The sequence below is a fragment of the Manacus candei genome, unplaced genomic scaffold (genome assembly GCF_025592945.1).
Source record: "Manacus candei isolate 608988 ecotype Guabito, Panama unplaced genomic scaffold, ASM2559294v1 h1tg000021l, whole genome shotgun sequence".
Lineage (NCBI taxonomy): Eukaryota > Metazoa > Chordata > Aves > Passeriformes > Pipridae > Manacus > Manacus candei.
In genome coordinates this window covers 469,095-495,863 of record NW_026138069.1, presented here as the reverse complement: position 1 = coordinate 495,863, position 26,769 = coordinate 469,095, and the positions used below count along the sequence as shown (strand labels likewise).

General features: G+C 37.7%; 1 protein-coding gene across 11 annotated transcripts in view; it reads right to left on the bottom strand.

The window, feature by feature from the left end:
* HYCC1 (hyccin PI4KA lipid kinase complex subunit 1) overlaps positions 1-26,769 on the bottom strand; it is a 45,339-nt gene that overhangs the window by 17,380 nt on the left and 1,190 nt on the right. For 10 of the 11 annotated variants that reach the window (XM_051785929.1, XM_051785940.1, XM_051785939.1 and 7 more), the window contains 3 exons: positions 6,678-6,757; positions 5,703-5,804; positions 1,891-2,070 (listed from right to left, as the gene is read on the bottom strand). In XM_051785929.1, coding sequence (XP_051641889.1) covers positions 1,891-2,070; positions 5,703-5,804; positions 6,678-6,728 — 333 coding nt within the window. In that variant the 5' untranslated portion in view covers positions 6,729-6,757. Of the gene's footprint in view, positions 1-1,890; positions 2,071-5,702; positions 5,805-6,677; positions 6,758-26,328; positions 26,704-26,769 lie in introns of those variants that run through there. The other variant, XM_051785932.1, reaches the window with a different exon arrangement.

The window sequence follows — 26,769 nt, the reverse complement described above, 5'->3', positions numbered from 1 at the left end:
AAAGCTACACAGCTCCTCCACTCTCCACTTATACTTCAGTTTTCAATACTGCTTCTGCATCAATATGGAAAACATTTTCCTCAATATACAGGAGAAGAGTAAAGAAGCTGGTCACATCCAAACTTTTAAAATCCAAAAATAACAATATTTGTATTCTTCATTCTAATCAGATTTGTAATTAAGTTTTAGGAGTACATTTCAAGATCTGAAGCATATTAAAAAACCCTGATACCTACGGCCAGGAAAGCAAAAAATTTCAACTATGTGCACTACTATTGTTATGTGTCTAAGCTGAAGGTAGAAAAAAAAACAGTTCATGATCTCAAGGTTCAGCCACAGTAATTCCATACCCCTCACAACAGAATGAATTTAAAATTATTCTGATCAATACTTAATTTTTCATTTTCCTTCAGTAAAAAACTGCAGGATTCCTACTGAACATGTTAATTCTCTCAAGTTTGCAAAAGCTACTATATATATAATTTACATAAGAATTATTATTTGTATTAGGCTACATATTTCCTCTTGTTTTTGAAAACAAAGTAGCTGGTTAAAGAGAAAAAAAGTATCTAAGCAGGTCATGTACTACCTTTTCAATCTTGTATACTGAAGAACAACACCATCTTGATTGTTTAAATTACAAATTTTATATGAGTAACGTGGCATTATTTTGGCATAAGCATTCATTCTGTCTTAAAGCAGGAGAGGAAAAAAGTTTCCCAAAGCCACCTGGATGTTTCTCAAAGCCATCACAGCTTCCTACAGAAGCTTGTGGTAAAATTCTTACAACTTCAATCAGCTGGAGATGGAGAGCTAAGTTACTAATCGAGAAAGAAACTGTTCATAGCTGAGATGTTACTGGACTAACTGGTTTTAAGATTAACTGTAAATGTAATCTCTTCTAGGAGAAAAACAAGTGATTATAGCCATATCCATCAACCATTTTAGATGACTTCATAATGGAAATATGGGAGGGAAATGACTTAAGGCATAAGACACATCAAATGCTTTCCAGGAGTGTTCTTGTCAGATACAACTAAGCACGCAGAAAGCACACAAAGCCTGTACTCTGCACCCAAAGAGGAGTAGAATATAAGGGTTCAGGTCTTTTTAATTGGATTCCTGGGTGAAAAAGAGGTTTTCACTTGCTTGGCAAAGACACTTGTGATTAGTTCTAGAAGGAGGATAGCAGCCACCTTCTCCAGATTTTCAGAATGGGAAGAAGCAACCAAGTTCATCACTCTTTTCCCAAAAAGCCTTCCTAGAACATCCAGAACATACAAACTACACTGACAAGAATGCCAGTGGACATAATTACACTGAGTTTTTTATAATAACCATAAAAATACTAAAATGTGGGGCTCTTATAGGTTCCTTACTAATTCTGTTCTTCATAGCATTAATTTAGCAACAAACAGGATATTTTCATATAAAATATTTTCAAAATGTCAAAGTTATTTCAAAATGGAGACCTTTAATTTCTAAAAGCTAGGTAATCTGTTCAGCAGTCAAATACTAAATTTGTTGACAGTTAGGGTTTTTTGTGGTTTTAGTCAAGATAGTCAAAATACTGCGGAAAATATGGGTAACCACTTCAAAAGTAGTGACTCAAAAAGCTCTGAAGCAGAATGTGAGTTTAATAACCACACAAAGAAATTAGTAACAAAAAAATTAAGAACCACAGAAAGAACAGAAAAAACACTGACCAAAGAATAAAAGCTCATGTTGCAGATTTCTGACACGGACACCCATTTGAAGTGTCAAAATGCAATACTCAATCACTTCGTTTCAATTCTGAAACAAAGCTGTTAATTATTCCCTAGTAAAACATTCCACGGTATCCCCGGAAGCACACTAATATTTTAGGCTGAATTACATACAAATACTAACCAAGTTATAAACTCCCAGGAGAAGAGCCTCTATGCACCCACTGCTCTGCAAATCTCTGCTGGCTGAGACAGCAAGATAGCACCACATCAATTCTGGCAGAAACTGCAGTGTAAACCGTAGCAACTGTTCCTCACCACTGCGATAGAACTCAAACAGCTGATGGCAAACTGGCTCCAGAAGCTGAAATAGAAGTTCCAGTTGTGAATGAATAAAACATTGCAAGAATCAGCAATTTTGTCTGGATTAATCCTTTAGATAAAACTGTAAACTGATAAAAATTCCATTTTACTTATTAGGCAATGACTGATACAATAACTGTCCGCCTCGCATTACGCAATTTCCATCCTTATAGCATACTTTTGGATGATAAAAGTAGAGCCACCCATCCCACATGAAGGAAGAATTCCAATGGCCACTTTCGTTCATTTTTTGCTCACTTCCTCTGGCCTCAAAGGCATAAATAGAGGATACTTGTTATCACATACCTCATACCATGCTCTCAATATCTTTAATATACAGGAAAAGTACCTGAACTAAAGGTCTTGCTATTCCAGAACTCCAAGAGCATACACGCAAATTGCTGGAAGCTTTTTCCCACCTAGTGAGAAAAGCTGCATAACACTTAAATTCCAAATATTACAGTAACTAAGTAATTTTCCCACTCTCATTAAAATCTTCTAGAAACTTCCATGTATTTATAGTTTGAGACAGAAGTGGGAAGCCTCAAGAGTAATTTTAGAATCAAATTTGTTAAGCTGGATGTAATATACTGAACTGGAAGTAATACGTTGAGCTAGATCAAGTTAAAAAAAAGACTTAAAAAAAAATAAGCAATCAGCTTGCATTGTATGTCTTGATTTAATATGCATTCTTGTGTTACCACCTACCTCTGCTATAGGATGAAGCATTGTGTTAACCATCATGCGTCAATGTATGGAAATTAAGGAATTTCCTAATCCAAGTAGAAAATACTGTTGAAAACAGTAAGCACTTTCAAAGCCAGATGAACTACTAAATTCAGTTCTTCTGCTGTTTGTCTAGGTCACACCTTCAGTTTTATTGGAACAAGTTTTCAGAAAAGTAAGAAACCCAATTCTATATTCTGCCCTATATTGCAGCAAAGGAGGCAAAACCACCAGATCATGCTAGAAAAAAATCTGCTTGCTTTCCTAAGCTTTTCCTCCTGAACAAAAAGTTGAGTCAACATTTCTTACCTCATAAAGTTACTTCTGAAACTGAAAGATCTTAGCAGGTTTTGGTTCTTTTTTAAGAAGTAATTTGGGACAATCTCACCCATTCAAAAAAAGGAGGAACTTTTAGCTTCTGACAGATATAGTTTCACTTTGGAAAAATCATATGTGAAAAATCTGTAAGTAATCTAAAATCTACAGGCAAAAAAGCCATGCCAAGCTGAAATAGTCATCAGTTTTAAGAGTATAGCAAAGATCTTTCTAGAAAACTTTACCAGCAGAACTACTGTCCATCTTCAGCTTACGTATTTCCCATAATTTGCTTACATATTTCCCATAATTTGCATGCTTCCCATAATGAAATATCAGTTCTGAATGATGTGCTTGAAATTTAAAAGGCACATAAATAGCTATGACAGGTATCCATGTTTACATCGTTATCTCTGTTGAGACAGCTTTGTATCAGCACATTTAAATGCCTAATCAGTACAAAACCAGATTTTCTTCCTCGAAATGCCACCACATGCTACAACCTAATATCAAAATGCACTAATGATTGTTGCCATTTCAAGATATCATTCTACACCAAGCACTCCTAAAAAGTATCTAGACTGAAGAATATTTTAGTGTTGGAACAAAATGTCCAAGCAATTTCATCCCTCTTCCTTTTAAGCTGCATCCAAATGTGTCACGCATTCCAAAAACTATTTCCTAATGCAAATGTCTGCATGGGTCCTATCTAAAAGGACAGCGACAGTGAAAAAACAAACCTCACATATTTATGTATTATTGTTGGAGTCTTGAGTCAATTAGAAGTTTTTTAAATCTTCACGTCTACTGAAGACTCTCCTTTTATTGAATTACATTTTTCACCTAGCAGTGGCCCAGGAGCCTCAAAAGTAAATAACAGTCTTTACTAACAAAGCTACTATGAAGTGGGTATTGAACAAGCAGTTCATTTAGCTCAAAAATGGATTATTAGTTTTTGGAAAAGCAAACCAAAATAACCCATATGAAAAGCACACATGAACCAACAGGAAAATGCAGTTACAGATGCAAATACATGTGGTTACTTTTCAAATGCTTAAAAAAAAAAATACATCCATTCCCCAAAACAAGATAATTCACAATTTTACAGTACTGACAACTATATTAGAAGTATATATATTCAAAGGTGTACAAACGGGGTTGTTTGTCCATTTTTAATCTCAGCAGTATCTGTAGTGTTCATGCATTAATCCTCCCCCCTTGCATTACATCCGTGAGGTAAGAAAGGACAGCACATACCCCACACTGTATAGCAAGATGCCATTACACAATGCAGCTAACAGATCTCAAATAACAGTCGAAAAATATTACTTATCTTTTTAACTGCTAGTTCATAATTATTTTCGCGATGTGGAAAGCTCCAAGTAACCCTTTTCACAAAGGGACAGCTACTTGGAGAACGGTCCAAATGAAGACTTTAGACCTTTTTACCAAGGCAGCATAACACAGTGTCAGCACTGGTTTTTCATTTTAATTCTAAGTCTCACTAACAAGGAAATCCTCAATACCTTGCCCCTGGAATTATCCCAACAACCTTTTCAAGCAGAATTTGCAGTAGCACCCTGTTACTAAAGTCCCTGAGAAACCCAGCGATAGCCAGAAGTAGTAAGAAATCAGAGAACATATGAAAATATTAATTTGGCTATCAACAGGGAGACTCAACTGATTAATTTACATGTTGATATGCATTCTGAAGACCAGACAGGCTTGACTCAGTAGTTGGAATAACTCAGAATGCCTTTCTGAGCAGCAAAGAAAAATTACATTTCTTCTTTGCTGGACAACTTGAGAGTTTCACTATGAGCATTCTCCCTAAAAATGTATATACTGAAAGTGTTTTATCCTCTCACCTTTATTGCTGGCATAATCTCAAACTTTGAAAAGGTGCCTTATTGCTAGGCCTTTTCAGAAGAGGAAATAAGGACTTGTTGTAATCTTAAAATAATACACACAAGGTTTGCTGGACCATAGAAAGTGAGTCAACACACAGCTAATCCCAGCTCAGTATGTTCTGAATTCACCCAGACACTTTAAAACAAGGGCAGTCATGGGATTTGGAACCTATTCTGGTACAAGTACTGTGCAAATCTGCCCCCCTCCCCCCAATTTTTTTCATATTTTCCATTATTTCAGCAAGGGTACATCCAATTTATAAATCTATGTATTTATACTGTATGTATTTCAAACAACAACAAAAGGATCACAAACCTCTCTTTGTTCTCTTGGACTGTAACAGACAAGCTTCTGACATCTATAGATTCACATTCAATTACAGAAAGAATTCTGTCAGACTCAAACATTTCTTCAATTCCTTAATATATTTCTCAATTCTATATCCAAGTCCTGAAGTCCATGAGTGGGATCTACAAATTCAGCTATGATCAGGTTACAAAACTTATGACTCTCTTTTTCCATGATAGTATGTCATTGTTAAGAACAAACATTTTGAAGGAAACTCTTCATGTAGTTCTGTAGTTCATGTAGTTAGAACACAATTAACTAGCATGCAAGGTCTTATTTTTATTCTGCTAGCGTTGTGCCAGACATTTTGGGTGAGAAATCCAATATACTTACTTCACTCTGTGGATCCTGAATTACTTTATAAAGAGATGAAATCAAAGCAGTCTTGTCTTTCAAACTGGCAGCATAGCTGGATATGGATGCTTCTGGCAGTGTCTGAAATAAAAATATTATAAGCAATTTTATCACTAAAATATAACACCTATTTCCACAACAATTTTTCATTGCAAGTTATTATTTATCAGAGTTTAACTATAAACTAAAACTTGTCTTGTAAAGAAATCCTTACTATGGAAATCATTGCCAGAAGACACACTGCATTCTATCATTTTGCAGTTTTATACAGAATGCAATGACAGTGGATGGCAAAATAGATTAAAAAACCAAGAGTTTCAGAAGTGCAACCTTCACTGAAATTTCACTTGAAATGTCAGTACCATGAAACTTAACAGTTTTCAGATCCGTACTTCAAGGAGTTCTCAAGACTGACTGTACACAGGCAGTGAACATTATTACCAGATACAGTTTACTCTGCAAGAACACAAATTCCAGTTAATGCAAACAGCTCTTCTCTAACACTAAACGTATTTTCTGCCAGTACTTAAGAAGGTAAAAATCTAATATTTTTAACAGCCCTTTAGAAGCTGTATATTTAAACTTAACATAGGTCTTACAGTACTTACCTGCAGTCCTTCAAAGGAGATTATACTCCACTATACAGATAGGAAAACACATTCCCAGTGTACCTAAGCAGACCAGCAGCAAAACCTATAGTCAAGTCTAGTACTCAAACCAACAAAACCATTCACCTATGATACACATTTTCACTGCTCTGTATCAGGAAGTGTGTCATCCTCCAGGAGGCAAGGAAATAAAAAAATCTTTTCAAGCAAACATTTGTATTTATCACACGATCTCAGCAAAACCCAAGGTTACTATTTTTTTGTTTTCTACAGGAATCAAGCAGTCCTGCATACTGCTCCAGCAGCAATTCAAACACTACTGACAAAATATATGAGAAAGTATTACCTTAAACTCTGATAACCACTCCTCCACAACCCCGGTATCCACAGCTAACATCTTCCAACATCTGTTTCCAAACCTTCAGCCTGAAAGAGCAAGCAAACAGAGTTTGTGGAAACTACAGTCACTGCATTAAGTAGATAATGAAAATTAAGTCCTTGTGAATGGTTACAGAATCTTTTCATGCTTTCACTTGTTAACATTTCACATGCTAACATTACTTTGAACTTTTATTCTACCTCACTTATGCAAGCTGCTGGAAGCATTAAACACAGGAGTCTTCACATACAGCAGTTTAATAAATTCCAAGTATGAATTGTGTGGGAAGCTCAGTAAGTCAAAGACTTGCAGAAATGGCATTTTGAAAACAGGAAATATTATCTTCTCAATTTCAATTTATTTTTCAGCTTACAAAACTCAAGAGAAAACTGAGTCTCTCTCACTGAAGAGAAACGACTGTTTAGGTTTTTCCTAGTCAACTCCTACTCCCAACTTGGAAAAGGTCACTGAAATAAAGGCGGATGGAAAACCTTTCAATCCTCCCCTACTGTGGCAACTGCAAGACAATGAGCCTAAGACAGACTTCCCTGCCCAGCATTCTGTCCAATCTTAGAGCAAAATTATCAGTACTAGGACTTGAAGACAAGAGATGCAGAGTGGCTTCTGAAATTAATTTCTGATTTCTCTTCAATTTTGAGAAGCCACTTAAAAACAACTGTCCCTTGAAGCAGCTTATTCTTAAACAAAAGAGCAACATATCATTAAGACACAAAACTACTAGAAGTTTAAAAAAACGTGCTGCTAGTTTACTCAAATTGTGACCATGGATTTCAAACAGTGACAAAGTTAAATACTCATCTAAGGAAAAAAGTAGCACTGTCTTGGTGAAATGTTCAGTCATGGAAGATCCTCTCAAGTTTTGCTTCAGCAATTTAAAATTAGTTTTGAAGTACTGATATCAAAAGTACGGGCTGTCAACGAATGATAAACAAGGAAATTATGGGAGGGAATAACCGTCTTGTATAACAAAAATACAAATATTTTGTTCTGAGATACAGACTGTAGTGGAATATATAGAGAAAATTTTAAGAAGCCTGAAGGGAGAAGAACTAAATATGATAATAGTGAGAGTTCTCTATAACCCTTCAAAGCAAGGTGGAGGGGGAGAGGGGGAAACAAACTTAAATAAGGCTTTACTTAAAGAGAAAGTGACCAAAAGCAGGGTTGTGAGGAAATGATTGTTGAGACATGCATGTCAAAAGGAATAAAATTAAACAGGCTGTCCAGCAACTTCTTGAATCATTTTAATACACAATAATAGTGTATGCAAGCAGAGACTTCTGTGCCTCCCTTTCCTCACTTGCGCTAAACATCATAATTACAAACATGGAAAAACTGGCCAGTGACGTCAAGGTCAGGGAAGACATGGCTGCAATGACAATGACATAGTAGAACACAGGAATCCAAGAAGGATCAAAGCAAGGAGGAGGACCGAGAATGTTCTAGAATGGTTCATGGGGTTTTGGAAAAATATCATCAGCAACAGGAAGACTAGGGCACCATGACTAAATTGGGCAGAGGACCAGCTGACAGGACACACAGAAAAGGTCAAGGTACTCACTACCACCTTTGCTTCTGTTGTTACCAGCAAGAGCAGCCCCCAGGAACTCTGGATCTCAGAGCACAGAAAACTGCCTCAAGTGCCAGGATCAAAGGGCTGTCACCAGTGCACAAAGCCCAGCTGGACACCTGGCCTTACTGGTGAACTCCAGGGGTCAATACCCAGGGCAGGACGATTTAACATCTTTGTTAATGAAGATGAATGATGGGACAGAGCTCACCCTCAGCATGTTCAACCAGGAGGAGAGGCTGATAGCCCAGCGGGATGTGCTGCCATTCACAGGGACACCAATGGACAGGAGGTGTGAGCCAACACATGTATCTCAGGAAGTTTAAAGACAGTACCAAGTCCTACTCCTGGGAAAAAAATGCAAGCACCAGCACACACAGGGCCCATGAACAAGGGGAACATGAGCCAGCCACACCCACCCTTGCAGCACAGACAGACAACAGCCTCCAGATCACCATCAGCTCAAGGGAAGTGATCCTTCCCTGTGATGGGTGCTGGTAAGACACATTTGGAGTCCTGGGCTCCCCAGCACAACAGATATATGCCCATACTGGAAATAGTTTGGGAGAAGGCCATATAGCTGACAGACAAATTGGAGCATTTCTCACATGAGGAGAGGCCAAGAGAGCTGGGACTGTTAAACCTGGAGAAGAGAAGGCTCATAAGGATTTTATGAAATGTAGATAATTACCTGAGGGAAAGGAATAAAGAAGACAGAGCCAAGCTCTTCTCACTGCTGTCCTGTGACAGGACAAGAGGCAATGGGTACAAAATGAAATACACTGAAAAAGGGTTTAAATGTAATTTCATGTAATGGTTATTGAACAATGTAACAGGTCACTCAAAGTGGCTGAAGAGTCTCCAGCCTTGGAGACATTGAAAACCCAGTTGGATAAAATCCGGAGAAACCACCTGTTTCAATTTTCACTACTTTGAGCCAAGGAGGTTGAACTTCACGATTATCTCCAAAGATCCATTCAAACCTCATCCATTCTGTCATCCTGCATCAACAAAGGACTGTCATGAAGAATATTCATCTGGCTAAATTCCAAGGCTTTCTGATCAGCGCTGATAGTCTCTGAAGATATAACAATGACAATACACATGAGTGGCCTCTCAATATTCTGCATAGACTGTTTCAAACCCTGCTATGAAGTGAGACTTCTAAGGATAATACTGTGTGCTAACAAACAAAAAGGCTAGTCCTACTACAATTATTGAAGTAACCACCTTAGTTTCTATAGAATCCCACAATCTACTAACCCTATTTTCAGTCCTGTGAAGGCGGACAAAGGCTTTTGCAGCATCTCATGCTTCAGCACAGCTAACAATAGTAACCATTCCCTACCAAGCCGCATTAATAACACAAATACCTGCCCTAGTATTAACTGTTCAAAGCAAGAAAACCATGATTTTTAAGAGTCCAGAGGAGTCTTGGATACTCCAAGTCCATAGTTGATACCACATTTATCCAAGAGATGCACTTTTTCCACCTATTTCTACTGATCCATCAAGCACTATTTTAAGATTAAGTGTTCCCAGAGAAATATATAAAAAAGCTGAGATAAAAGAAACGGGACAAAGGTTTTGCTGATCAGATCTTTGATTTTTAAAGTTGCAGAGGCATTCCATTGAAAGTTAAGGCAGTTGAAATGCACAGAAGATAGACTGTCCTTATTTTACCTTCACGCATTTAAAAAATGCATATATACCCATTTAACCTCAAGCACATATGCACCCACAGCAACACACATTTGAGTGTCACAAATAAGAACTCCAACTTTACACTTATTTTCCGTGAAGACAAAGACTGATCTCTCCCAGAAGGAAAAAAGCCTCAATTAGAAGGAAAAAAGCCTCAATTACAACATCAGCTGTGTGGGATCTATTAAAACAGGCAGACAACCTACCACTTTACTGAGGATTGCCACATTTTGTCCTGGTTAAATAACAGATCAAGTTGGACTGCAACAATGTGTGGACAGAGGTGGAAAACCCAAGACTGTTCTAAAACAAGTATCAACAAATTTCAGTTAATACAATTTTTTTCTGGAGCCCACAGAAAGTTTAAAAAAGTAACTCTAAAATGAAATTTCTAACACAAAGTGGGCCAAAGTAAGGCTTAATTTATAGTATCTGTTAATCTATTACAGAAAAAAAATCCCCAAAGGATTAAGAAAAGCATGCCTTAATTACAGCTTTGTTTCAGTGGATATAACTGCAAGATATAGGCCACTGTAAGCATTAGATGTCCCAGTCACTATAGAATTAAAGCAAAAAAGGGGATAAAGTAAAAACCTGCTACTTTGGAGGAAAAAAAAAGTAAAATTATATTAGGAATGTATTTTATAAGTATCAAAACTGTAATGAAAATTCAAATAACACAGCAAGCACTACACAGCATTTCTCCAAAGAAAGTACTGTTTTAAGGTACATTGGCATGTAATTCCCTTCAAATGAATTTTTTTCCTTGATCTCCTCCTGCTAAGTCCTGCAAAGACTTCAAATGAGTGGAGTTTGAGAATTTCTTTAAAAACAACTTGCTTTTGTCACCACAAATCAAACAATACTTTGATTAAAACTGATGAGCAGCTTCAAATGTCTCCATGCTTCTCATTCCAAAAGATTGAGGCAGAGTCATTTGGATGTCCTGATGAAGATTGTTATAAGAGGAAGAAGACTCAACTATTAAAATGATACCACTAAAACACTTGTGATGCAGCTCAGTAACAGTCAGGTGGTTCATCTCTGTTGAATTTTTATTAGACTCATATTTTTAGCTTATATCATACATGAAGTAAAGTCACTTTTAAGTGACACTCTTTCATTGCAGGTCTTACCTTCACATATGCCACATGATGAAAGCAAGAATAGCTTCTGCAGTCTAGCTAACACATGACTAATTATTTATATAGCTAATATAATCTGTTTGTTTATGCTCTGTGAGTTAAAAGTGCTTTGGAGTACTTTCCACAAGATTCTCAACTTGGATAAGCTGCAAAAGATAGGATTTATACTAAATAATAATTAACACCGTTCATTATTATTAACTGTTATAATTACTGTTCCTAAAACCCCTATTTAAAGTAAGGGTACCTAAAATCATAGAGCCCTTATTAATCTCTAACATTGAAACCCTAGGACATATTCAACTTGAGCTCCAATATTAACCTGAGACGAATCAGTCTAACTTACTTTCCACTCAAAGTCTGCAATCTGTTTTGATATAGATTGAGGTAAGACTGTTCTCTGGATCTGTTCCCAAGTACTAAGCAGCCTCTGAGAGCTGCTAATTCATCTGGCTCTATTCTAATACAATAATAAAAGTCTCCTTACATGGGAGATATCAATTTTTGCTTTGTTTCAAGATGAACAGTATAACTTGAATAAGAGACCAAGCAAGTTTATCTGACAAAAACAAGTCTCGTTTAGAAGGCACTTCCTACAAAATCCTCCAGAAGGTAATTTTCTTTCCCCTATTACGGCAAAAACACACCAGGAACATACTGAATTTACTGTTTTTAATAGAAGAGAGAAAAAAAGTTGCTATGCATTGAGTTGGCAGAGGGCAAGCCAAGACGAATTAAGACATATTCTCTGGCAAACTTACTAATGCCTCCATCTACTTAAATGGCTTTGGTTTTTCATACCTGGCACTCAAGACTTTAATACAATAATATCAAATAATAGCTTTAATGAAATCACAGATAACACATGCACAGATTTTTCTTTAAAAATATTCTCACAATAGGTGGCTTTCTTGCTCTTTAAAGCTACCCAGCCTTTGTAAAATTCATCCATGGAACGCATGTGTGTAAATGAAATCTGGATTAAGTACAAGGAGGCCGGACTTGGATGAAGAATGAACTCTTGAGTTCTGCAGAACTGACCTTCTGAAACCACAGCATTAGATATTTGCTACGGGAAATCACAGAGCTGGAAAAAACAAAACCAGGAGCCAAAAACTGCTTAAGTCCCGTCCTCTGGGAATTGCTGGAAGAGGAGAAAAAGCATATACTGGGCCCTTACCTAATCTGTAAAGTATCTTCTTGGAAGTCTGTAATATTTGCTAAGAAAAAAATTTTTAGCCTAAAGGAAACACGGAGCAGAAAGTTAAGCTATTTATGAACCATAACCTAAATTTGTCAGCTCATCCCAGAATAGGAATAAAGTAAACTTGTGACCATTCCATTAGGATGTATCAGACCTATAAAAGATTGAGTCCCTAGTACATGTTGATCTTCTGTTCTATACTAGTCTGCATACAGAAGTACGGAAGGGCCAATTAGGACGCAACTTTTCTTACCCTTTGAAGTGGTACAAGTAGTATTAAAAGACTTTTAGTCACCTCTACATGATACATCAAGTTCACTTAAGGACTACAGCCTACACTTAAAATTCACATTGTTGAACCCTTTTCTCTCCCACTTGTTTCACAGACCAAGACACAATCCTTGGTAACCCTCAAACAGGAAGCAGCACTTAGGCAAGTGTATTCTTGATTAAACTGCCAAAGAGGAGGATATATTTTCCTGATGTTAATTATCACTCGTTCTAGTGATACAGGGATCTGTTCATTTACTATACAAATTTGAATATGGTCAAGCTGTTCTGTCTAGATACTTGTAATGGTGGAGTAATGGGTAGCAAATCATTTGAAGTCTCTTGAGAAAAGAAACAGATGGTACTGTGGACTCCCAAAAGCCACTCTGACGGGTTCCAGAAACCATAAAGGCCAGGTCTGACTTCTTAGCATTTTTCAAACTTCCACAAAAAACCCAAAAACTTGTGCTAAGCCTGAAACAGTCACATGCTCTATTCAAATATAAAAATGCAAACAGTGCTCAAAGACTTGGTATCAAATATTCTGTGATAATTGCTATCTTCAGTGTAAAACAAGATAGCTATGGTGCACCAAAGCATCACTCAAGCAAGGCTCAAGCAAATTCCTAAAATGACAGATGAGTATTAGGTCCAACCATAGGTGACAGGCTCAAAAGAAACAGGAGTTACCAAAAACAACGTGAAGGAAGTATGCACTGAGGTCCAACACATAAATGCACAGAAAAAAACCGCCATCTGAAAGAATCCATGGAAGAATCCATCCACAGCCACTAAATGCATAAGCATTTCTTCTAGTTCAGAAAGTTGGAGTCAGAAGTTGCTCCCCCAGCACACAATTATAGTTTCCCCTCTCGTCTCCCTTTAAGCCTCTATTACAGCCACTGTAATACAGACACTGAGGGTTCAGAAATTCTGGTGATTCTGGTGTGATTCAGTATGGTAATTTCTGCATTCTTTCTCACAATACAGTGGTGAGCCTTACAAAGATAACTGTTCTGAACATGGTTTGGAAAGATTACTGAACCTTAGGAACTGAAAATGCAGTCAATTTTAATTTCATCTTGCCAAGGGCGTTATTCAGTTTTGCTTCCCTTTTTCCCCCTCCCCTCTGTCAATGATAGAAGGAACCATCTTATCTGCAGCTTATACTTTAGATGACAGTGTGGAGCATCAACCTTAGAGTTCAGGTGCCAATAGACTTCTTCATGACATAGATTTAAATAAGATATCCTGATCCTGTGCACCTGTGCTTCTTGAAGAGTTTACATCTGGGATATGACAAAGTGGTAGATATTTGCCCATCAAATGGAAAAGTCCTGAATGATATCCATTAGTTTTTTAAAACATCATAGATCTAATAATATTCAGCCACAGATGAGAGACCTCGATTCAGTTTTGATAACAGCAAATAAGGGAAAAAAAATTTATATAAAAAATTATAGAAAGAAGCATACCTCAACTAGACTGTATAGAAACTATAAGTAACGGTTTAAATGCAGTTATTTCTTGTGCAAAGTATCCAGTACCATAGAATATTGTGTGGAGGCTTCTAGGCTGCAAAGCATCAAACACTTGGCATATCAAATTATAACTCAGACTTCTATAACCTTTCAATTCTGTCAATAGGGGAAAAAAACCCCAACAGAGCACATACAGTTGAGGACATAAGACCATTTACAATGCTGGCACCTAGTCACATGGGCACACAGGACCCAAAACAATAATGATGAAAGCTTTCTAAAAAGTCTCAAGCAGAACGTAAGATCCCTAATAGCACAGGCTTTGGAATATTTTAATTCTGATCTTTGACTCCTGGATTTGCTCAACTTCAGATTAGCAAACAACAGTTACAAACCACATTTCTACACAACTAACCTAGTATTTACCCTTTACTGCCAAGGAGATAACTCTTCCAAGACAACCAAATGACTCATGCCAGCCGAACAAGTCACCAGCACAAAGATATCAGATTACACACACTGATATATTCACCTGAATTTATACAAGCCATAGTAAATCAGATCTACATTGTTTAAGCAGCCCTAGCAGTGCAGTGTCAAAATGAAGTAAGAGGAAATAACCTCCACAGTTTGAACTTTATTTTGTTTGTCATCCTACTTTGCTATTTCCTTCTTGCTGCCTTTTTTAATCCCCCTTTACTATTTTTTCCTGTTGCCTTCTGCACAAAAGCACACCTTAAGTACAACTGCCCTACTGGCAATGACAGAGTCAGTCAAAACTGACCACCTGTAAGCCAACTTATGCCAGTTACATCCCATACTCTGGCATGCAGAACTCCTACTCTTTCAAGCTATTTCATTTGGAGCATATCCTCAAATGTTAGCTTTTCTATCACCTGTAATATACCGATACTCACATTCATTATAGGAAAACAAAGTAAGAGTTATTACTTTCAAAGCAGTTTTTCTTAGCAGCTAAAATATACTTGCTGTCACTTTTGTTGCATGTCATGCAAACATTCCTGTTTACATCTTATTGACTCTTTAAAAAAGAACAGATATAAACAGCCCAGTCTTGGATAAAATAAAATACACATAATTGAAAAGTTTTGTCGTGAAGTAAGTCCTTACTTATTCTGGATTGATACAGTTAAAAGTTCAACATACACAAAGAAAGATCTAGATAATAACTATATGCATCATAAGGAAGTAGAATTTAAAGTAACATTAAAAGGAGTACAACCACAAGCTTAACCAAATATAACCCAAACAACAAAAAGAAATGCGTAAAAGGGAACAGTGTGGTAATACCACAAAAGTGACCTAACCCACACATATGTTCCAGTTTTTGTTTTAGTCATAAAATTCCACAGTACTGAGATAAAAGTTATCTTCTTTATCCTCAGAGACTTTTTACAAGTACATGTAGAGACCGGACAAGGGGAAATGGTTGCAAACTGAAAGAGGGTAGGGTTAGATAATAGGAAGAAGGTGAGGGCACTGAACAGACTGCCCAGAAAAGTTGTGGATGCCCCATCCTTGAAGTGTTCAAGGTCAGGTTGGATGAGGCCCTGAGCAACCTGGTCTAGTGAAAGGTGTCCCTGCCCATAGCAGGGGAGTTGGAACTAAATGATCCCTTCCAACCCAAGCCATTCTATGATTGTATGACAAGAACACGGAAGCTTTTTAAATTCTGTGTTTTTCTATCTATCAGGACTCCTGTAAGTTGTGTCAAGAGCATCTGTGTACATGGCACAGTGCTCTTACCACTTCTGTAAAGGAAAGCAGTGCTGCACAACTTCTCCACTTATCAGAAACATTCTCTGCAGAACCCCAAGCAAAGTAAACTGACTGTTCTCATCCGTCCTAGTTCCCTAAGCCCAAAGCACACTACATCCCTATGAAGTCAGGAAGTTTCCCCAAAACCCAAAGACAAATTTAAAACAGTGAAATACAATAACCTACGCAGAGAGAATACCTGTTGCAGCTTTAATTTCAGTATTGCAGATAAGTCTTTAACCAACCAATGGTCTTTTCAAAAGCACAGAGCATTACTTTTGGTACCAATGCAGTGACACAATAGCTTGAGAATGCCCTAAAAATCACGTGGAGAATTGAGCAGGGGCTCTACTTCATCTCTGAATATCAACTGTAAAAGGCATGATTTCACCACCTTCTACCATTATAGCACGTAGTTTCAGTTAGCACAAGTGAAGCAGCATTCATCCGGCAAGAAATTTAGCAGTGATTTATCAGAAGGAAAAAGACTCAGTTCACAGACAGGGGTTTGACAGGCTCTTTGCCTTCCAGTTTTAATACTCTTCATTTACTTTTAGCAGCAACATTAAGAATGCAAGACCTTTGTCCAAAACTTCCCAACTCTGAAGGCTGAGAATGAGATTTTAGGAGATTGTGCCTATTTCCAACCCCGCTCTAGGTATCTGCACCTCATCAAATTTTAAAAGCAGAGACATCTACCTGCAAGCCAGAGGTTGACTTTAGAAGATACTACACAAGCCCCACAGCAGCTCTTGGGACTTCATTTCAACTGAATCTCCCTTCTGCCTCCAAAAAAACTGAAGGAGCTCCACAAACTTAGAACTGAGTTGCAAATGTTACAGGTGCTTCAGAAGTGACTTATGTCCTGGTTCCAGCCAGGACAGGGTTAATTTTTGTAGTCATCAAGAGGGGGCATGGCCAAGACGAACAGGTTGTTTTCTATCACCTCAGGTCACTGCCAGGGGGCAGAGAGAGAAGGGGTCCCTCTTGGTCAAGTAAGCATGGAGGAGGCAGTGGGTGCAGGGAACAGGAGGGCAGCACCAGTTCCACATGGTGAGCAACCACCTGTGAATCATTCATCTATCTTTTACACTTTGTCAATGATACTGTTGCTGTTATTGTTCATTTTCTCATCCCACTGCTGTTTCCAGTAAGTTGTTCTTATCTCAACCTGTAATCTTTGCCTTTTGTGCCTTCACTTCACCTTTCCATGTAGATGCAGGGGAGAAGGGACAGGGGAGCGAGCAGGCAGTGCACGGTTTGGAGCGCTTCAGCGGGAACACAAAATTGAGAAATACCATCCCCGAACCATGACAGCCTTATTTTATTTGGTAAAGCATGGGCTCCTCTCTTGGGGCAAACCCATTCCAGGGCACCTGGCCCTTCACAAAGAAAAAACTCTTCCTAGGGCTTCTGCTGGCTTCTCCAGGATCAGCTGCATCACCACACTTGGAGCCTCTCAGTGCCTGTCTCTGCCGCTCCAGATTGATGGATCTGAACCTGACTTCCTATTGATCAGCTAAGGGCAACAGAGGCTATTGCCCATCCTTTTGGAATGGTCCTTGCCTAATCGCTCTGGCCCAGCTGACCCATGTTCAGCTGTTGTTCATGTGGAACCCTGCTCCACTTCGGCCCTCAAAGCTCTTGTTTGAGTATTTGCTACCACCACCAAGATCTGCACGTGCAGCAGCTCCATCCAGGCCTGTGCCCCAGGCTTCAAGGCTCACTGCAACATCCCTCCTACCCACAGTCTACTCTCTGCCCATGTTGGGCGCCAAATAAGGCTATCATGGTTTAGGAATGGTATTCTCCAATTTAGCATTCCCACTGAAACACTCCAAACCACACGTCAGTCACTGACTCTCCTTTCCCTTCCCTCCCCACTGCAGTGGGCTAGAGAGCAGAATTCAAGGCACAAAAAGTAAAGATCACGGGTTGAAATAAGAATAATTTACTGGAAACAGCAACGAAATAAGAAAATGAACAGCAACAATAACAAAAGTGCACAAGATAGGTGAACAATGCCTTGGAACAAGTGCCACCCAAACCACTCCCTCTGCCACACTTACTCTATCGGAACTGATCCCTTCTGCCCCCTGGCAGTGACGTGAGATGTTACAGAATAACCTCCAGGTCCTGGCCATGTCCCCTCCTGGCTACTGCAAAAATTAACCAGGACACTTATTTTCATTTGCCAAAAGTTAGTTGCTATAAATTCGAAAAACTTTAAAATAGTACTACTAGCATGGAAACCATTTAAAGGTAATTCTGTCTCCTTTGAAATCATACCCTCCTTCAGCACAGCTGCACATGCCCAGTTAAAGTTTCCCTCTAAAACCTGGGCTCTTTCTCTGCAAGCATTTTTAAGTTTTCATTTACCCACAAATATGAACTATTCTTTCAAAGTGCTTCCACACGTAGCTAAGAAAGTCCAACACACTGCATTTGAAACAAGCACAAAACTATGCTTTTGGCATAAATACTGCGATAATCCAGAAACAGACTTTAAAGAACTTAGTATGCTGCAAGAATAACTACTATGGTGTGTTTTACCAGGGTAGATCTACAATACAGTGTAATAATATCAGATATGACCAAATATAACTAAAATCGAAGGGTCTGATTTTACTTTGACGCCAAAGCCTTTATTTTAAATGAGTGATATGACACATCCCATCACCCAACTCAAACGAATGCAGCAGCATTAGCCATCTTGATAACTTTATATTTGCAAAATATTATCTCCAGTATACCATTCTACCATTTCCTCAAAGATCATGAGAGAAAAGCAGAAACCTTGCTATTAGGAAGACACCAAAGGAGGTCTATGGTAGTCTATTGAAATGTGTTTTAGTAGCTCATTTTCACAGAAGAATAAAAAATGCTATACAAAGGTGCATTTTCCAGAAGAGGGGTACATCAATACTGCAAATATTCTTAGGACGTAGTTTTAGTGGTCGATAATTATCCATCAATACATGCACATAATGCTGTGTTAAACAGTTTCAGGAAAAATATGCTTTATCTCTCCATGGCAGTTCTCTCATTCTTTCTTATCCCTTCCCTTTCCCCCAACAGCCCTCCTGCATGAGCCTGCTATACTCACCATACAGGACACATTCATTTGATAAGCATTTTAAAGCAACTAAGAAGAATTTTGTGAGTTCTTTAAATGCTTTATAAGCTACAGAAAAACATGACTTCTCAATTAAAATTTTTAAAAAGATCAGGACCCACACTTTTGTCTCATTCAGAAAAGATATCTAATACATGAAATGTCCTATTGCCACATATAACTTAAATGCTGTAGTACAGAGTATATGAAACTCGAAGTCTCAGACAATTTACTACCCTGCATGTCTTGCTCTGCACTGTAATTTTAGAAAAAAGTCAAATCACAAAAGCATAATAGTGTCAAAGCAGAAAAAAAATAGGTTAATTGTCTTAGATTTTAGGACGTATTAATTTAAACTGAAATCCCATTAGATGAAAAAGCTTTTCAAGTAAGAAGTTCCCACTTCAAGAAAGCATCTAAAGCTTGGAATATTATTCCAAGAGAGAAATAAAATGCTAATGAAACTCAAATTGCATAGGTTCTGGAGAGACTCTTATTTGATTTCAGATTTCCAGGGTAAACAGGATCACCAAGTAATCTGCCATTGTTCCAAAGCCACAACAACAGAAAGTTTCTATGGAATTTATATTGATATCAACTGGATAGCAGTAAACAGTTTAAGATTAAAAATAGCAGAGCATACATTCATTTTCTTTTCCTGTTTCTTTTATTTGCACTCTCATTAAGTCACGCAATGTCCTGCTCAAGATAGGCCTGATTTTTAAGAGCATTCTTTGAGACCTTCCTAACTAGTAGTTCTAGAATAAGTGAGCAGTACTTCAGTATTCAGTTACAAATTCAGAGACCTGGTTTAGAGCACAGACTTGATGACTTACAGCAAAAGTAGTCAAAATTTGTTTCTGTAATAATCTGAAGTCTGTGAACTTGGAATGTGATTTAGTGTATTCTGTTTACAAGCAGCAACTGAGAAGTCACTTGAATGGTAGATGTGATTATGAAAATACATGGAAATTGGTCATTGACTACACATGTATTTGGGACACAGTGCACTCAAATGAACCAGAACAGAAAGATATCAATACAGCCTGACAACCCTACAAAGCAACATGTCCTGCTTGTAAAAACTGTCATATGCATATGAAAGAAGAGTTGCAATGAACCCAATAGCAAAGTAAGCTAAATCACATGGGAGGAAAAAACCAAATACAATCAAAGTGAACAGTCACTTTTCAAACAATACGATGGGGTTAATTGCACAACACAAAAAAAATCACACAACTATCATTTAACATCAATAGACACATTTGAGGAACATCTTCAAAGGTAAATGTGGCCTCACTTGGTTCCTGTTTCATCACTCAGTTAACTTCCCATGTTCCTCTGGTCAGTTCCTCTGTTTACTGTACAAGCAGGGACTTTCATTTAGGTGTTCCTTCTTCCCTGGACAACAAATGTACCAATATCCTACTGCTGCTATGGAACTTATATAGCACTCTTATTCAACCACACCAAAAAGGAGCTGGAAATGGTTAAGCAGTCCTTGCCACTGTTTCACTGGATTGCTGCAGCTTTGTGAACATAGGTGAACTGGCACCCACTTTTTTGCCAAAATAGTACAAAACCTCCACACCGCTTTTGAATACCACTAAACTGGGAATGAACCAAAGATTTTCATTACTTCCTTAAAGAAGAAATGAATGTGCGTGTTATGTATGCAAAGGAACTGCGCAGCTTAGAGATCTCCTCTGCTCATGTTAAGTTTCAGGTGGAAAACTCTTATCAGTTTTCCCTGTGTAGCTACAGTTTGCCAATAACAACGGTCTGGGATAAAATATCACTGCACAAATAACCTTTACATTCTACTCAGAACTCTTGGTAACCAGTGCAAATTCACATGCTTCAGATACTCTTAAATCTTAGTCTACGACAAAAAGAATAATATTGAAAATACATACACCAAACAAAAGTGAGGAAGGCAGCAAAAAAATTAAAAGTAGCAGGGACTGCAAATCTACTCATCCAATCCCCAGCATGATACACAAGTGCTGGAAGAATAGTTCTGCTATATTTTTACACATTACTGAAAATTCAATAAAACTTTAACCAATTCCAGTTGAAACAACAGAATCCTGATACTTCAAGCTGTATCATTGAGCACTTTGCAAAACAGACGTTTCCTGTGTTGTGTTTCAGTAAGTAACATGACAAATTTGATTGTCTTAAGTGTCTCATCACAACACAACTTTGGTGAAAATACCCTTAATTTACAGTACTGACACATAATGCTGCCGAGAAAACAGGGAGGGGATGAAGAAACTTAATTTTTTTTACCTTAGCTTTACAATTAAATGTAAATCACATTCTCTCAAGACAGGCAGAAATTGGTAAATATTATTCCAGCACTCACAAAGTTACAGAATGCACCTGTAAGCAGATGTGCAGAATTACTGTCAAAAGCCTCTCACCTGCTCCTCTGGCTGCTGCACAGGGAATTTAGTTCAAAGGAAGGGAAAAAAATGCAAGAGCCTATTAGTCTTTCTAGACCTGACATATGGAGTCAATAAAATTAGGGACATGAGAGATGTGAGCAGAAAGACTACAGCTTATTGAAACTAAAAGCTGTAACTGAGTAAAAACAGTAGCATGTCCACAGCATGTGACATAAAGCAGGTAGGTATTTTGGCACAACCTAAAGAAAGTCAATAAGAAGTATATTCTTTTAACTGAGTATACAGTAATTGGTTCATCCAGATGTGCTACTAACCACAAACCAAAGGAAAATACTCAGAATTTCACTGACAATCCAGTGTAAATTCACTGCAAGGAACACAAATTATTGCTTAAGTATTAAGTACCAAGGAACTACTAAGGAACTCCCCAGTATCACTCCTCCCCACACTTTGATCACACTTTCCTCTCCTTCATCAGCCTAACACAAAATATATGACATTGCAACCTACCTCAAATCTGGAAGAGTAACATAATTTCCTTCAGCCAGCAAACACTGCAAAGGAGTATTACTGGGGGGAGGAGGCAGCAGAAATTCCATTTTTGTACCTGAAGATCCTTTAGTCTTCCTCCTCAGGCAAAGATGTTACTATAGCATACTAAATATGTCTTATATGAGAGACTGTTTGAAATATTCAGTATCCTAACTGACAGAGATGGTGATTGGTGTTAAAAAACCTGTCAAAAGCCATTTTTTAAAATTTATTAGGTCAACTTAAAACTTTTACATATATTCTAGTTATTTCCTTTAATATAGAAAATACTGTGAAAGGATTGAAAATAATTAAAAATAAAAAACAATTGCCTTTACATATGAGAACACGATTTAAGTGCTTGAAAACAAATCACAATGAAATAGTACAGCCTTGTCCATCAACCAGACAGTCAGGGAGACCTTATATTATCCAGCACTAGCTCCTGTACAATACTCAGACTGCTAGACTGCTTAATTTTTGAGTATTAGATTTAATTCTCTAATGCATATTTAAAGTGTAACAGGCATCTTCCCCCTTCCTAGAAAAAAAGAACTGCAATAAAAATATAGTGATAGTAGTGAATCATCGTGTTTAGTATTAGCAAAATATTAAAGCTGTATGCACTATTCATCAAGTTGAAATTAATGCCTCGCTGAAGCACAAATATTTATTCAGTACAAACAGCAGGAAACCTTAGGAGACAGCACAGCTTTAAGCACTGAAGTGAGTTAATTAGTACCCAGTGCCACTTCAGAGCATGCTATGCTATTTTTAAATAAAGGTTAGCTTCCGGATAGAAGAAAGTGGTAAAATGTAAAGGTAAGAGATAAGGTATCCTAAGAAAGCTGTATTTAATAGCTACCAAAGTGCCCTAAACAGACAGCTTTTCTCACAAAGTTTAGAATGAGAGCTCTTATGCCAATCAGGATGGAATACAGCAATACTTAGCAACTTCTGCATCAGCAACAGGCGGGTTTTACTAGTACTGCTTTTACCTAAATTTCTTTGCTATGCTTTGATTGCTACATAGCATTTCATATCATCAGAAGTTAGAGATGGAAGAACACAAACATATATCTGTTTTGAAAAGATAACCCATTTCCAAGTCTTCCTCTCAACAATCAGATGATTCTTCAGCAATGCTAACTATTTCAAATAAATTTAAGAACAACTTTCATGCACTCCCTCGCTTTTCATGGCATTCTCCACAGACAAAAGTGATGATAATTAAGTATCTGTCCAAATTCCACAGGCTTTATTGATTCCAGATCTAATAAATAAGCCTCCTAGTAACAACTGTTTATTGAACCCCCCTGTATTACATTTGTACACCATTTAGAAGTCACACTGAAGCCTTATAAACAAAACCCTTAATTCATCACACAACTACACCAACATTCTCCTGTTTCTGGCACTGCAAGAAAAAAACGGGGTCACTTTCAGACAATTTCAGTACTAATTTGGCTGTAATTTATGTTATGCTGCTCTCATTATCTTTCCAGTTGTTACCAAAGCATGTAAGTTCATGTGGGGATGCGACTAAAGAAATTGCCATAAATAACAGTCGCCCTCATAGACTCAGCCAACATTCTATTTTTAGTCTGCTCCTCTTGAACGTGGCCCTGATTAGGGCAAAGGCTTCACAACAGTTTCACCAGAACTACAAGTAAACACTTCGTATTCAGCATTAGTTTAGAAATGCTATCAATTGAAAACCAGTACAGTTGTCAGATCTTTCAGATGCTGTTTCTGGTGTTTTGGGGGGGAGGTGGGGATGTTGTGTTTATATCCAATCCAGGATTATTTGAGTTTTCATGCTAGCGAAGTTCCAGCACAAGTTCTGAGAGAAATCTGATGATTTTCAGTAAAAACAAATGCAGCAGCATTTCATCCCTCGGCCTTGCAGAAAACATTTTAAATTTCACCAGTGATTTCAAATAACTTTAAATATTTCAAGTGTCAGTTATTTATAAAGAAAATCTCAAGGGCATGCAGAAGTACTTCATCTTAGAAGTGCATGCATACACTTACACGTTATGGAGCACAGGGAAGAGTCTGGCCACTGCAGGAACTAACTGAACTTTTTAATGGCATGCAGAGCTTAAGCAGCCCAGAAGCTTTAAACACAGCCTTGTAGCAATACGCAGTTGCTACACATTAAAAACATTTTTATACTTTAGTACTCCTTGTCTCCAATAACACTGATCTGACATAGATTTCAGTCCTTATTCTGACACCACTTTGGTTTTGCCTTCCAAGATTATCTCAAGAAGCATTTCAAATAAATTAATCCAATTTAAGTTCCTAAATAACTGTTGTTAATAAAAAATGCTTTAATTCCAACCCATTCTTCACTCCCAAATGTGCATTTAATACACCACCATTTCAATTCTGGCAGCTGAGGAGAGCGAACTACCAAGAGGGCTATTTTTCCTGGAACAGAAAACACAGATTTAAAGAAAAGATCTCAAGCTTACAATTCTAATTAAGGTGATCTTTTTTATATACAGAACCCTGTATATATACTTGCATAATTAAACAGAACAGTATTAACAAATCAAAAGCCGTAATTTTGTTGAGCAGGAAAACTATGAGATTCTAGTAAATCAACAAACTCAAGTACTTCCTCCCAAGTACAAATCAACATACTTAAAGACACTGCATATAAAATGCAGGTTTTAAGCACACTGTATTTTCGTAATCCTGTGGAAGTTTCAGAGATTACACAGAGTCACTCCAGTCAAGCTATTTCACTTCAGAAGATAACCACAGATTGACGGTTTTCAGTTTTTCTAGAGTGTAAGAGATTTAGACCCTAGTTCTCCTAACTTCACAGAAGACAGAGTATACACACAGTCATGGTCACACTGTCAGGCCTCTCATCTCCCATACAGTATGATGGGATCTCCTGTTTAAACTTCATGCATATTGCTCCTGGAAGACTTGGTAACTGGTAACACTGGAAGTAACACACAGGTGCAGTGATTCACACGTGTAACCTCCATTTCTGCTAACAAAACCACCCACACAAATCCTATGGCAGACTGAAGTATAAGCTTTGTGCCCAATCTTCTGCTCGCAAGAGAGGAAGCGTGCCAGGTGACACAGAGAGCGCATTTGTCAAAGGGAAGGGCTGGGAATGAAACCTGACCTGCTGATTCACCTAACGGATTTAAGTCTAAGCTCTTCCTGATAGAGGCTTTGTATGTTTGCTGAGTGCCCAGGTGATCTTTGTTAAGAGCCCAAATGCTACTGCATTTTAATATTCTCATCAATGTAAACATTTAAGCCTCACAAAAGTGTCATCTGAAGGCCTCAAATACTCCACAAGTTCTTAGTCCCTAAGGAAATCCTATGAATTGACTTTTCTCTAACTAATCATGCAGGTTTCTCAAATTATGCGTTTTCCACACAACCTGGAAAAAAACCCAGTGTCATATTGGGCCATGAAATGTCTGTTTATTTTCTAATTAAAACAGCCAGACATTAGCCAACATTCAATAACTAATAATTTAAGTCTCCAGAATGAACAAGGTGATTCTCACACCAGATGCGTTAAAGTCAGTGACAGGTTAAGAGACAACCTAATATTTATCTTAAGGTAGAATTTAATGAAAATTGATTTCCTGACATGAACGTGAGAAAGGTTCAAGATATCTGGGTTTTACAGGAACACGTACTAAGAATGAGACTAACTCACTGACTTGGCCCAGTCACAAAATATACATCAGCCAACAGGCTCTTCTCCCAGCTTAGACCCAGCCCCATTGTGCTAAGTACAATACAGATGACATATACCATTTGTAGTGCCCAGCCTTACAATATTTCACGCACATGCTTGTCTGTGATACAAGTCCTCGCAAAATTAGAATCCAAGTGACTTAACTATCCAGCTATGCCTGAGAACATGTCTACCATGGACTATTTCAAGTGAAAGCAAACCCGCCCATTCAGGAGACTACAGCAAAAGCTCAACATGATTCTGTCCCTGAAAACCTTGTTTCTTGGAAGAAGCTTTCTGATTAAATTTAACATGTACCTTTAAAACAGCTCAACGCTGAAAGGAAGTGAATTGCTACAGTTCATAAATCATCCTAAGTAGGACTGAACTTCCTCAAAATTGTCATCTCTATGATAAAAGGCATGTTAGAGGTGCCTTGTCTCACAAAGAGATTATCACAGAAGAGAAGTAGCTGAGTTTTGCATTTCAAAAGTAGTATTTTCGTATTGTTTTCTTACTCTGGAGGAAAACATGTGTCCAAGAACATTGCCAGAAGGATCTGCAACTCAGCTTCAAAGTACATTACTTTTACCAAAAGTATTTCACTGATGAAAATAAAAGAGATTGGAGATTAATTTGACCACATTATATAATACTACTTACTTTTTGCAACATAACTTGTTGGAAGGTGGAGAGAATAAAAGCGAAACGCTGGGGGCGGGGGGAAACTATATGATCTTTAAAGTCCCTTCCAATCCAAACCTTTCTATGATTTTGGGGAAAACCCAAACTTATGAAAAGACACTGTAGCATATAAGTACATTACTGGAGGGAAAAACTTCAGAAAAGGTTTTCAGATGCCATGACATGCAGTCATCAATGTCAATTTACACTTTGCTCCATAAAACTGCTTTTTGCTTCTTTGCAATGTCATTCACGCAAGCTGCCTTCAAAACAAAGTCACCAAATCTGAATTTGCAGCTAACAAACCCAACAGCCAACAAACCAACATCACTTAATAGAAAATTCCACATTTTTTTCTTCTACAGTCACTTCCTCACTCACTGGCAGCGTATGTTAAAAATTCTGAAAGATATTCAGCAA